The following is a 12,800-nucleotide window of genomic DNA, read 5'->3' as shown; positions in this document are numbered from 1 at the left end:
TTTTGCTTGAACAAAATTTATCTTATTCGACTAAAGTGAATTTTTGGTTTCATATTGATTAAGCCATCTCTTATTTCCTTTACTAAAGTGACTTAAAAAGGTTTTGTTTCTTTGCACCGATACACCCAAAAATACGAGTTTCCCTAAAATTACTATGCTATAAAATCTCTAGATCCATTTCCTATAATAAAGTCAATCTCAATACGAAAGTGGTTAATGTCGTGGCGCTCCACGAAAAATAACATTGGAACTGTCCCGCGTGTATTGCGTCATTCGGGATTCGGGATTCCCGAGGACACGTGCGATAAGAAGGAAGATTAGAGCCGCCATGTTGTATGATGTTGTGTTTAAGGAAAGAAAAAGTAAAAACTCGCCCAACGCGACATGGTAGCAGAGCGAGCGGATTAAAGACGAAATCAAAAACAAAGAAAGCCGTACCTATCGTTTGAAGCCGTTCATTTCATCCTCAGCCGAATAATTCTTTCCTCGAAGCCGTTATAGTGTTGTCAACAACATCAGCCTCGAATCAGCCGAGTTGACGAATTGCCTTGAAACCTAGCCGAATCCTTCAGAGACATGACAGACTTGGGATCCATTAAGAGACAAATCGGAGCAAGGAAAAGACATGTTGCTCTTAACGTTGACACAGCAAAGGAAATCAAACACAAGCGACCCATTGATGGCGATCTTGAAATAATCCTGGACGAAACTCGTGACAAACGCGATCAATTGCAGCAGCATTTAAGAGTGTATGAAAGTCTCCGAACGCAACTCGAAGACGCTGCAAAAGCCGTAGGAAAACGAGAGTATGACAAAGTTATGGAGGATTATGAAGAATACTCCAATCTTGCCTTCGAAGCCGAACAACTTGTTGTGGGACTTTCGTCGAAACTGGACATGATTAAAGACAGAATGGAATTCAAACTTAGAAGAGGAAGTGTGAAAGTAAACATCGAACTGGAGGAGAAGATGCTTCAAATCGAGCAACAGAAAGCCGAGATCGAGCACCGAAAGTTGCAAATAGAAGCAGAGAGGCTCAACCTAGAGAAAGAAAAACTGAAGAAGAAAATTGAGACTGAAACAGCAAAAACAGGTACGAAACCTAACACTGTCAAATTACCAAAGCTCGATTTTAGCACATTTAGCGGGAAATTATTGAAATGGCAGGAGTTTTGGGACTCCTTTGACTCAGCAATACACTCCAATGAATCTCTCAGCCCAGTAGAGAAAATGAATTACCTTAGAGCTAAATTAGAGGGAGAAGCTGCAGAAGTAATCTCGGGGTTAACCTTGACAAATGCTAACTATCAGGAAGCAATCAGACTGTTGCAAAAACGCTTTGGTCAAAATGAGATTATCATCAATGCTCATTATACTAGTCTCATGGATTTACCTGCCTCCTCAAGCCATACATCAGCCTTACGCACGAGCTATGACACAATAGAGAAACACCTAAGATCACTACAAGCCCTGGGAGAGGATGTAAACACAAAAATGCTCGTATCCCTGATTATGTCAAAGCTACCCAAAGATGTGATTACTCACCTGACTGACCACAAAGTAGCCTGTGTACAGCCGCCCCCTCCCCTCAATAAAAATCGGGAAGGAGCGTCTGTGATTTACCGTTGATAATCGTGTTCCGGACCACGTGACTTTTTCTGGAATGTTTGGAAAATGATCTGATTGGCTATCACCAGTGGATCATTACAGTCGTTCTTCTGATTGCTCATCGTGAAGAGCAATTGCCGATAGGCCCAAAGATCGTAAGAATGCCACTTGGTCTTCCATAAGCGTTTTCAAAGGTGAGATAATAATTATTTTGCTGCCGCGTCGACAAAACAGCTCATCGGCAACGATTGGGGCTGCATAAAAGATTAAGGACTTCCCGTATCCAGTTGGAAGACTTGCATAGACATCCTTTCCATTGAAAAGTGCTTCTAAGCATTCCTTTTGTTCGTCGTAAAGCGAAGGAATTTTAAAAGTGTCGCAGACCCTCTCGAAAGCACGTTGTAAATTACTCGCATCGACCGCCATTTTGAAAATTTGAGACATAACAATGTGCGCCACGGAAATTTTGGTCAGCGTAAATCGTTTTTCATAATTTATGCAAAATTATTCCGGAACACGATTATCAACGGTAAATCACAGACGCTCCTTCCCGATTTTTATTGAGGGGAGGGGGCGGCTGTACACAGGCTAACCACAAAGTGGATGATCAAGAATGGTCAGTACAGCTACTGAGAGATAAGTTGCATAGATACATCACCAATCGAGAAAATGCTGAGAGACAGTGTGGGACTCCCAAAGATGAAAGTAAACACCCTATTGGAAACATGTGGCCCACACTTCAGGACAGTGAACGTAAAACTACTACCGAAGCATTGTTCTCTGTTCCCAAACCTCCCAAAGATCAGAAAGTCAGAAGAAATGTCTGTATCTATTGTAATGGAAAACACTGGATTGACGAATGTAGAAAGTACCCCACTGTGGCAGCCAGGAAAGAAAAGATAAAGGGACACTGTTTCATATGCCTAAAACAAGGTCATAATCAGAAAGATTGCACGTCTAACAAGGTGTGTGCTCATTGTCAGCAGAAGAAACGTCATCACAGAAGTCTTTGCATTAACAAATTTCCAGAGAAACCAGCAGAAACTGTAAACACAGTGACTGAACCGATATCCACCACCATCACAGCAGAGAATACCCTGCTAGCTTCTGATGAGCATGTACTAATGCAAACAGCCACTGCTGAAGTAGAAGATCTACAAAAATCAAGAAAAGAGACTGTCCGATTACTTCTGGATACAGGTAGCCAAAGAACCTACAGCACTGAACAGCTGGCAGAAAGACTTCAGTTGCCAATCAAAGGATCTGAGACCCTGACAGTCTACATATTCAGTTCATCCAAACCCAGACAGCTACAGACTCCTGTTACTGAACTCAGGCTGTTAACCAAAGATGGTTCATCCCTGCATTTGAGAGTCAATGTTGTACCCAAAATTACTGGTACCCTGCAAAGAGCAAGCTTTGATACAAAGAACATTGAACACCTTCTTAAGGACATTACACTTACTGATTCAATCCCCACTTCGAAAGAAGCCGCCAGCATAGAGCTACTGCTTGGAAATGACTATTATTGTGACATTTTCTCTGGTGACATATCAATGAAACAAGTTATTCCAGGATTGAATCTCATGGCATCCAAGTTGGGATGGATTCTGACAGGCAGAGTTAAGTCTCAAGAAGCTCAATCTGCTCCTTCTGTGTCAATGCTCACATACACATCCAGTCCAATCAGAGCACATCTTGCTGCACAAGAACTACCTATTGATCATACAACAACATTGGAAGAGTTCTGGAAACTTGAAACACTCGGAATCAGTGAACCTATGTGTGTGACTGATGATGATGAAGCCCTGCAGAAATTTAATGACACTGTCAGATTTGAAGATGGGCGTTACCAAGTAACCTGGCCCTGGAAAGAAGAGTCCCCCTCGTTGCCAACCAATTATGAATTGGCAATGGGAAGATTGAGATCCCTTCTCAATAGACCCATGAGAAACCCGGAACACCTGACAAAATATGATGCAGTCATTCAGGACCAATTACAAAAGGGCATCATTGAAGTTGTACCAGATGAAGATTCCGCAAACACATTGAAGCATTACATCCCACATCATGAGATAGTGACACCCGAGAAGACCACCACAAAGATACGCATTGTCTTTGATGCCTCCGCTAAAACCAGAAAGGGAAGTCAAAGCCTGAATGAAAGCTTACACCGTGGCCCAATAATACTAGAAGATTTGTGCGGACTTCTGATGAGGTTTAGACTTAACAAAGTCGCCCTAGTTGCTGGTGTCGAAAAAGCTTTTCATCAAGTGGGACTTCAACCTGAAGACAGAGACGTAACCAGATTTGTTTGGTTAAAAGATGCCACAAAGCCTACCCTGGAAAACAATGTTCAGGTACTGAGATTTACCAGAGTTCCATTTGGAATGATATCTAGCCCATTCCTGCTGGCTGCAACAGTCAAGTACCACCTGAACAGAGCAGATTCCCCAGTAGCCAAAAAGATTTCAGACAACATGTACGTGGACAACATGATCACAGGAGTTGCCACATCAGAAGAAGCAGACGAATTCTACAAAGAAGCAAAGTGCCTTTTCCAGTCCTCGTCAATGAATCTCCGTGAGTGGTCATCAAACTCTCAAGACTTCCTCCAGAGCGTCCCAGAAAGTGACCGAACAAGTGGAGACACTATGAAAGTCCTTGGAAACACCTGGAACATGAACAGTGACACACTTATTATCAATGGATCTCACACTTCATCCTTTCAAGTCACTTCCAAAAGAGAAGCATTGCAGTCTATCAGCAGAATTTATGATCCATTGGGCTTCTTCTCTCCAGCCACACTCAATGGAAAACTGTTCATTCAAGAACTATGGAAACAAGAGTTAGACTGGGATGAAACACTCAATGAATCACAACAGCAAGAGTGGTACAAGCTGCATGAAGACCTTAGCCCACTGTTCTCCCTGTCCATACCAAGATACATAGGAGGAGATGAATACAAACTGTTCTGTTTCACTGATGCTTCAGCCAAGGCATACTCAGCAACTGTATACCTGTACTCCGCAGTGGGCAAAACCGCCAATGTTAACCTGGTATTCTCCAAAGCACGTGTTGCCCCAACAAAGCAACTCAGCATTCCAAGACTGGAACTGTTAGCTGTTCTTATTGGAACTAGATGCCTAAACTATGTTACTGAACAACTCCAGTTACCAGTGTCTGACCGGATTCTGTGGACCGACTCGCAGTGTGTTCTCCACTGGATGAAAAGCCACAAACCCCTACCCGTATTTGTCCAGAACAGGCTGAAAGAGATAACCTCTCACAAAGATATCAAGTTCAGATATGTCACCACAACCCAGAATCCAGCTGACTTAGCCACCAGAGGTGTTTCCACAGAAGAACTTATTAACAATCAATTGTGGTGGCATGGACCATCTTGGCTCGGTGATCAAGAGACCAAGTGGCCTTCGTGGGACTTTCAGCAAATTGACGAGAACACATTGCAAAAGATGGCCAAACAGCCTGCTGGTCCGCAGATCATGTATGAGACCTCATCCCTGAATGGAATAGATCGCCCGAAAGAGCAACCTGACAAGCCATTTTCCCCGTTTGGACTGAGTGAAAACAATTATTCATCCCTAACAAGACTTCTCAGAGTGACTGCATGGTGCTGGCGATTTATTCACAAACTTCAAAAGAAGAGCATCGATAAAGGAGAACTTAAAGCTGAAGAAATCAACCAAGCGAAAACCATGTGGGAAAGACATGTCCAGAACAGCAGTTTTGCATCAGAGATCAAAGCAATCAAGAATAATACAAGAAACAATCTGAAGAGTCAATTAGGACTGAATGTAGATGAAAATGGAATCCTCCGTTGTCATGGCAGATTGATCAGAGAAAATCTCCCAGAAAGTACCTTCTACCCCAAGCTTCTACCGAAGAACCACGCCTTTACAAGCTTAGTCATCAACAGCCTTCATGAATAGTTGATGCATGCTGGAGTATCCCATACATTGTCAGCTATCAGAAGAGAATTCTGGATACCACAAGGAAGAGCAACAGTGAGAAAAGTTCTCCTGAACTGTCGAAGATGTAGAAGACATCAAGGAGGCCCATACAGAATGCCCCAGATGGCTCCATACCCAGCCTCAAGAATAGAAGAATCATCACCCTTTACATACACAGGCCTTGACTATCTGGGACCCTTGTATGTGAAAATGAATGGCCAATCAGCAACATAAAAGGTGTGGGTCTGCGTATTTACCTGCTTAGCAGTCAGAGCTGTTCATTTAGAAATCATTAATGACATGTCTGCAGAACAATTCCTCTTGTGCCTTAGAAGATTTATCTCCAGGCGTGGCAAGCCGAAAGAGATTATATCGGACAATGCCTCACAATTCAAGCTAGCGAAGTCCACTGTTGATGAAGCATGGAAGTTTGCCACCACTAGCCCTGACATGCAAAGCTATCTTGCCAATGAAGGAATCAAATGGAGCTTCATCATTGAACTGGCCCCCTGGATGGGTGGCTTCTATGAACGTCTTGTGGGACTTGTGAAGCAGGCTCTTCGAAAGAGTATTGGAAAGATCTGTTTGAACATTGTCCAATTAGAAACCATTCTTACAGAAGTCACAGCTGTTGTAAATTCACGACCATTAGTGTACGTGGGAGCTGATCTGAATTCTGGATTCGCACTAACCCCTGGTGACTTTCTTAGTCTAAATCCAAAAACCGGTGTACCATTCCTAACAGCAGAAGACGAACAGCCGCAAGATCCAGACTTTGTTGAAAGACTAAGTTCTGCACAGAAACTTCTGGAAACATGGAAGAAAGGCCAGAAACATCTTGACACGTTTTGGAAACTGTGGTTTGATGAATATGTGCTGAGTCTACGAGAAAGAATGCAGAAACACTTGAAAGCTCCTAGAGTTCAATCCAAAGCTCAACCCACGAAGGGAGATGTCGTGCTTCTGAAAGAGAGTTCACCAAGAGGATCCTGGAAGTTAGGAATGATCGAAGAACTCATTACAAGCAATGATAACGAAGTACGAGCAGCTACAGTCCGAACAGCATCAGGAAAGTTGCTGAACAGACCATTGAACTTTCTGTACCCTTTAGAATGCTCGGAAGTGAATGAAAAACCAACAGAATCAGACGAACCCGTTGTTGACGGACAAGCAGATGAGACAAGCAAGCAGAAGAGTACAGATGAAACTACTGAGAAACGCCCCATACGCAGAGCTGCCATCAAAGCAAGACAAAAACTAAACGAACTATTGAACACTTAGTCAGATGCATGTTTAAGTCCGTATATTTATTTTTTGTTGAGTTTTCTTCACTGTATATATTTAAGATAGGCTTTAGAAAGACATTGTCAGTTTTCGTTCGATGTACCATACAAAAAAACTTGCCTCGGGAGTGTCGTGGCGCTCCACGAAAAATAACATTGGAACTGTCCCGCGTGTATTGCGTCATTCGGGATTCGGGATTCCCGAGGACACGTGCGATAAGAAGGAAGATTAGAGCCGCCATGTTGTATGATGTTGTGTTTAAGGAAAGAAAAAGTAAAAACTCGCCCAACGCGACAGTTAATAATGTTATCTGATACGTACCTTGTAATGAAGGTGAGTATAACCCATATAACAGCCAGGCCGAATAGCGCTCCAAGGGTTATCCAGATAGCTAACAACAAAAATATATATATATATATATATATTATGCTCGCATGGAGTACAATATTTTCATTCGTATTAAAGTACTTAGCATGGGAGATTACTTAGCGAAGGGAGATATTTTTTCACGTTTCGGCGTTTTTGAAGAAAATATAATTTTTTTAGATTAAACTCTGAGAAAATGGGACAAATCAGATTTTTGTATGAATCGTGGCGCTTTATTTCGCACTCACAAACAGTCAACTCCACTATAACGGACACCTTCGGGGCCACAATTTGGTGTCCGCAATAGAGGAAGTCCGTAGTAGCGGGAGTTATTTTCAGAATTAGTATTGGTAATCAAATGGTGACGAGTGAAATTAGGAATGAATTATACACGTTAAAATTTTGCGCCAAAATTAAAGAGTAATTTTTCACCAGGGCGGGGGGGGGGGGGGGGGGGAAGAAACGAGGTCTGGGACCGAGTAGCGATGCTCTCACAACTTGCAAAGCGATCAATTCACGATGTAGTCAGCGGTTTTTGGACGATGATGCAACAGGCAATCTTTTCCCGCGAAATGGAAGCTGCTATGTCGTGGAATCACTTATTATAAAGGGGTTCAATTCTCTTAACTGAAAATCTAAAAGCAGCGTGTTTAAATCCGAAAATTTCGTCATCGTTGTGTAGTTTTAAGAACGCAGAATTTTGTGATGCCGTGCTACTTTTCAGTGCTGAAATGCAAATGTTTGTACCACGATTTTCAACTGGCCCACATGGGGATTGTAAATGAAGTAAAACAAAGAAAGACCAAGTCAACAAACAACTTCGAAACAATAGAGCAAGAACAATAGCTCCGACTAGAGCGGGAATATTCATCGCCAAACCTGTCCGGAGAAATTTTCGCTGCTTTAAAGACAAAACTTAGAAAGTCTTTTTTATTACTACATATATAAAAAAATCGAACTCTCTCACTAGTCCCATGTTGTTATTTGTTTTGGCAAGTTCACAAAGAAAGGAGCTGCTCATGCGCCTTAGAGACATCCGCTGACTACCGCCCCGATGATTGCTTGCAAGTTGTGAGAGCATCGCTCAGATTTCATATAAGAGAATGTATGGGAAGTTGCTTCCCCCCCCCCCCTGTTTGTCACCTATTCGCCGAGACTTCAAATCCTGTCCTTAATAGAGAGGTGTTCGCAAGGCGGGGGTTGATTGTTATCGATGAATGGACAATGACTGTGGCGTTTATGAACAATTTTTAATGAAGATAAAAATTTAGTAGTAGAAGTCTTTATTAAGAAGCTAGTCACAACAAACGTGTGGCTTTACAATAAAAAAAAAAACAATCTAATCTAAATTTATTCTTCCGCAACTGAAATTAGTGGTAATAATATTATTTAAAATGCTTACGCATGTAAGGGTCGTCAGGTGCCCTGATAACCTTCAGTTCACACTTGGCATTGTTTGTTTCGTTCGTTTGTTGGACTTGGTACTCGTACCAGCCTCTCTCGCCAAAAAGGTATTCCAGACTGTAAAAAAAAAAAAAGAAAGTTACAAATTTTTCAATATCTCAGTACACTGCATTTATAACGTACCTACTTTTGATATTTAACTAATGCAAGGGTGAAACACGATTGGTGTTTTAAGTTTCAAGATGAAATATGGAAACATCGAAACCTCGTCGAGTAGCATTACAAGTTGTTTTTGATTGTCAAATGTCTAAAAAAGAAATATTTAATACAAGGTAAAGTAATGTTACGTGAGGACACTGGTGGGACTGATGGGATTGAACAAAGAAATTAAGAAAAAAATTAGCGTAGGCAACATAACCAAGCAGATGTCACTTTCATTTGAATTACTGTTTAAATCGAGCCATTAAACTGACGCGCTCTACTACTTACCTACATAACTCTTTAGATCCACTTGTTATCTTGAGGATAAAATTGTAGTGGGTATTTACGATGACAGAGGCGTTGTTCCCAACTTCGGATTCAATGAGTTGTATCGGACACTGCAAAAATCAAGCGATCACACCTGTAATGACTACACTCAAAGCTCTTTAACGTATGCTCTTGTTGTAAGCGGACAGTTCTGCTTACACCGTCACAAAACCCCGTTTGAACACCCATACAAACTCTGTAGTATCACATTCCCATAACTGGCCGCCCACACTTTTAAGAGGTACGATTTAGACTTTCTTTTTGTTTTGAAATTTTCATTAGAGGACACTTCAAAGGAAAAATCCTATTAGGACTATTAATCTCAATATTGTTTTAATGAGTGACGTTACATAGCTGTTCGGCACAATGGTAACTGTGCGATGCTTGCCTGGTCAGTTTCTTGAGAACTGAGCTCAGTAATATTTGTTTCAATAATGCTAATGACTGCTCTCGCCGGAAGATCATTCCCAATAAGCAACCAGCTACAGCTATGTACATTTTTTATGCTTCCTCAGTGAGGGTGTCCGCTTACGGGAGCTTCGACTATAATTTTGAAAAAAATAAATATATGACTTCTACTTTTGACATACAAAAACGTGGGAGATTCGATTGCCAAATTAGAATCAAATGAATTGGTCTCCTGAGTGAGAGACCCATTTCGAGCATGTTTTTTTTAGTTGGCCAGTGTCTGGGGCAGACTCCTATACAAAAGAGGCGGAGAAAGCGTCCCTCTTAGGGTTGTAAGTTATGGGTTTCGGTCTCCAATATTTTAATTTTAGCCGTCGAGGTCTTGTTTAGGGTTGTACGTCAAAAAACCAAAAAAAATCGCCGTTATTCTGTGTTTGCTGACTAGGAGTCAAAACCCAACAACAAAAAAAGAACTTGAGCCACGCCCAGATTTGTCTTCATGAATTTAGGAGTTTAATTCAAATTTTCTGACGAGAGTCGATATTCCCGTCCTTTTCACATGGAGTCGCCTACAAATGATACAAATATTACAATACATGTTTTCAACGATAACGATAACGTATTTTGATGATACTTCAGTTACAAACAACCGGTCTCGAAAGAATGTCATAAGAATGCTGACAAAGCAAGTAAAAAGGCTTTGAGAAGTAAGCGTCCCAAGGTTTAAGACTTGTCGTCACTTAATTTTCAAACACGAGCGTTATGAAGAACACAAAAGTTTCCGTGTTTTTGACAGTGAGAGCTCCTCAGTCAATCAGCTTGCCACACCAGATGGATTAAGTCTTCTTTAATGAATAATGAGTTATTGAATAACACATTTTCACGTACCTTATAACAGTTTGAAGAAATGCCTGATATGTTTATAGGATGATTCAGAGTGGTGGTAATGTTCAAAAAGGCCGTGTCCATTTTCAGCTTATCCGGAGATTTGTTTTCTGTCTGAGGACAGTCATTGTAGACAAAACCTACGATTTAAGGTACATAGTACAATTAGGCTGTTCAGAAGCCGACGGAGGAGCGAGGTTGCCACCAAATAGTACAATCATGTATAACACGAATTCCAATTTAGTTAACAACAACAAAAAGGTATTTCAATATAAAAAAAAAAAAAAAAAAAAAAAAAAAAAATAAATAAATAAATAAATAAATGATACTTTCTTTTTTAACAACAGAAAAGTAAATGTTCTTTAAACATCGCTTTTAAAGTATTTAGAGCCTGGTATATAGTATTTATATAGAATGTATCACATTTTGGATTATTGCATGTGTATTAATGTGGAATTAAGAAGTTGGAGTTGATGTGGTTTAACTAGTACTTAAAGTACTAGGTGTGCGAGCTCTGTCTTGCAAGTGTAATCGAGGGAAATGTACGGTTGATATTTTTGGAAAAATGAATGACGATTGCTTAACTTCAAGAACGCTACAACCAACACATATCACTTTCAGGCCATGTTATACAAAATCATATTGGAAATAATCATCTTGAAAATTTCCGCGAGCGAAAAGGCGCCCACCGATTGGCCTATTTTAATAAACTTCGTTGCAAGCTGCGATTGACATGTCCGCACGCAGCAACTGCGCCATCAAAGGGAGCAGGGGTGGCGCAGTGGTTAGAGCGCTCGCCTCCCACCAATGTGGCCCGGGTTCGATTCCGACCCGGTGCGATATGTGAGTTGAGTGACCTTGAGTTTGTTGTTGGTTCTCGTCCTTGCTCCGAGGGTTTTTCTCCGGGTTCTCCGGTTTTCCTCCCTCCACAAAAATCAACACTTCCAAATTCCAATTCGATCGAGAATGCGAGGGCCACAGGTTTGTCAGTCGCAAGACTGTTACGTGCTACCCTCGTAAAATAAAGACGATTTTTAACTTGTCTCGCAATGTTCAGCAAAAAAGTAAAGGATAGTTCTACTGTCCTTGCAACAATTTGCAACCCAACAAGTTGCCAGAACAATACCGTATTTTCTCGATTAAACGCCGGGCCCCGAATAAACGCCGGGTCTCCAAGGTAGAGTGGTAAGTAAGCCTTTTAGGCGTTTATTTGAGGTGTAATATGCTTTAGGTGTGATGGCAAGATACATTCATGTCACAAATAATGACTAAAAACCCTTGTTTAATAAACATTTTGCTCAAATAAACTGCACCATTCAAATAAACGCCGGATCCACAGAACCAAGTTTGAAATAAACGCCGGGGGCGTTTAATTGAGAAAATACGGTATGCCTTACAAGTGTAACATGGCCTTTATTTGTTGTGCAAAATTGTTTCCATATGCAGCTGTCTGCAGATTTTCAGACGATTTTACGAAAATCATTTGTATCGCGTACGCGTTTATTGATTTTTTTATGCTGTAAATGGGCAACAAGCCGGCTCTCGACGCTACGTCACGTTTGCTTTTGACCCAGACATGAAAATCTTTCATTATTTGCTTAGAGTTATTATCTCCTTCGACCCATGATTGACATGTAGATAGCGACTGCTTCCCTTGCACAATAGACACATCAAACTGTTTGCCATTTTGTGACATGTTTTTTTTGGTACAATAAAATCATTTTTCAATCTCCAAAGCGACTAAAAGTGTGTAAGAAATTTTCTTGTCTACATATTCGTCAATAACGCTGGATTAGAATAGCAGTCTAGACTAAAAATGACCAATTCACTGACTGGAACGAATATCAAAATTTGTCCAAATACAATCACACATTCAGAACTGATTGTTTAGTCACAATTTGAAATACTGAAAACGCTTACTTTCCCTTCTTGTCGCCTCTTGCATTTTGCTAGATTTGGGTATTTAGATTGTTTTAGAAAATCTTTAAAGTAATGCAGAGAAGTAGTCAGGTTTTCTGCAAGTGTGGGATATACGGAGCTAGCTAAGTGATAACAGATGTATCGTGACAAAGATACACGCGAATTTCTGGCCCAGCTCCGTTCAGCTCCGTTGCAGCGCGCTGTAGATCAAACCGCACTTTCAGTACATCAACTTAGCGACTATATTTTTTTAGGATTCACTCATACATCCACTTACCAACTAGTCCCAGCAACAAGAAGAAAGTGAGAAAGACCTGTCGCGAGACCATACTTAGCTGCAACCGTACTCAGCTCACTTCTGTGTAATGATCAAAATGAAACATAAGAAAGGACGCGGGCACTTGCACACGCGCAAGGAGTTAA

At 41.0% G+C, this 12,800-nt stretch overlaps 1 protein-coding gene and 1 long non-coding RNA gene across 3 annotated transcripts in view; one reads left to right on the top strand and one right to left on the bottom strand.

Moving 5' to 3' along the window:
* LOC144633468 (uncharacterized) overlaps nucleotides 1–7,160 on the top strand; it is a 70,670-nt gene extending 63,510 nt beyond the window's left edge. Inside the window, exon 2 of the long non-coding RNA XR_013567065.1 lies at nucleotides 6,995–7,160. This is a non-coding gene — a long non-coding RNA (uncharacterized LOC144633468). The remainder of the gene's footprint in view (nucleotides 1–6,994) is intronic.
* Nucleotides 1–12,800, bottom strand: part of LOC144633252 (heparan-alpha-glucosaminide N-acetyltransferase-like) — a 25,910-nt gene extending 13,110 nt beyond the window's left edge. For both annotated transcript variants that reach the window (XR_013567018.1, XM_078492092.1), the window contains exons 1-5: nucleotides 12,655–12,800; nucleotides 10,461–10,597; nucleotides 9,126–9,235; nucleotides 8,635–8,753; nucleotides 7,188–7,257 (exon numbers count right to left, since the gene is read on the bottom strand). Coding sequence is in view for 1 of the 2 variants with exons in the window: in XM_078492092.1 (XP_078348218.1) it covers nucleotides 7,188–7,257; nucleotides 8,635–8,753; nucleotides 9,126–9,235; nucleotides 10,461–10,597; nucleotides 12,655–12,706 (488 nt within the window). In the remaining variant the exon portion in view is untranslated. The remainder of the gene's footprint in view (nucleotides 1–7,187; nucleotides 7,258–8,634; nucleotides 8,754–9,125; nucleotides 9,236–10,460; nucleotides 10,598–12,654) is intronic.

Source organism: Oculina patagonica, chromosome 1, assembly GCF_052425735.1.
Source record: "Oculina patagonica isolate OP01 chromosome 1, crgOcupat, whole genome shotgun sequence".
NCBI classification, from domain to species: domain Eukaryota; kingdom Metazoa; phylum Cnidaria; class Anthozoa; order Scleractinia; family Oculinidae; genus Oculina; species Oculina patagonica.
The sequence above is the reverse complement of the archived record's forward strand: the minus strand, read 5'-3'. Positions and strand labels throughout refer to the sequence as shown.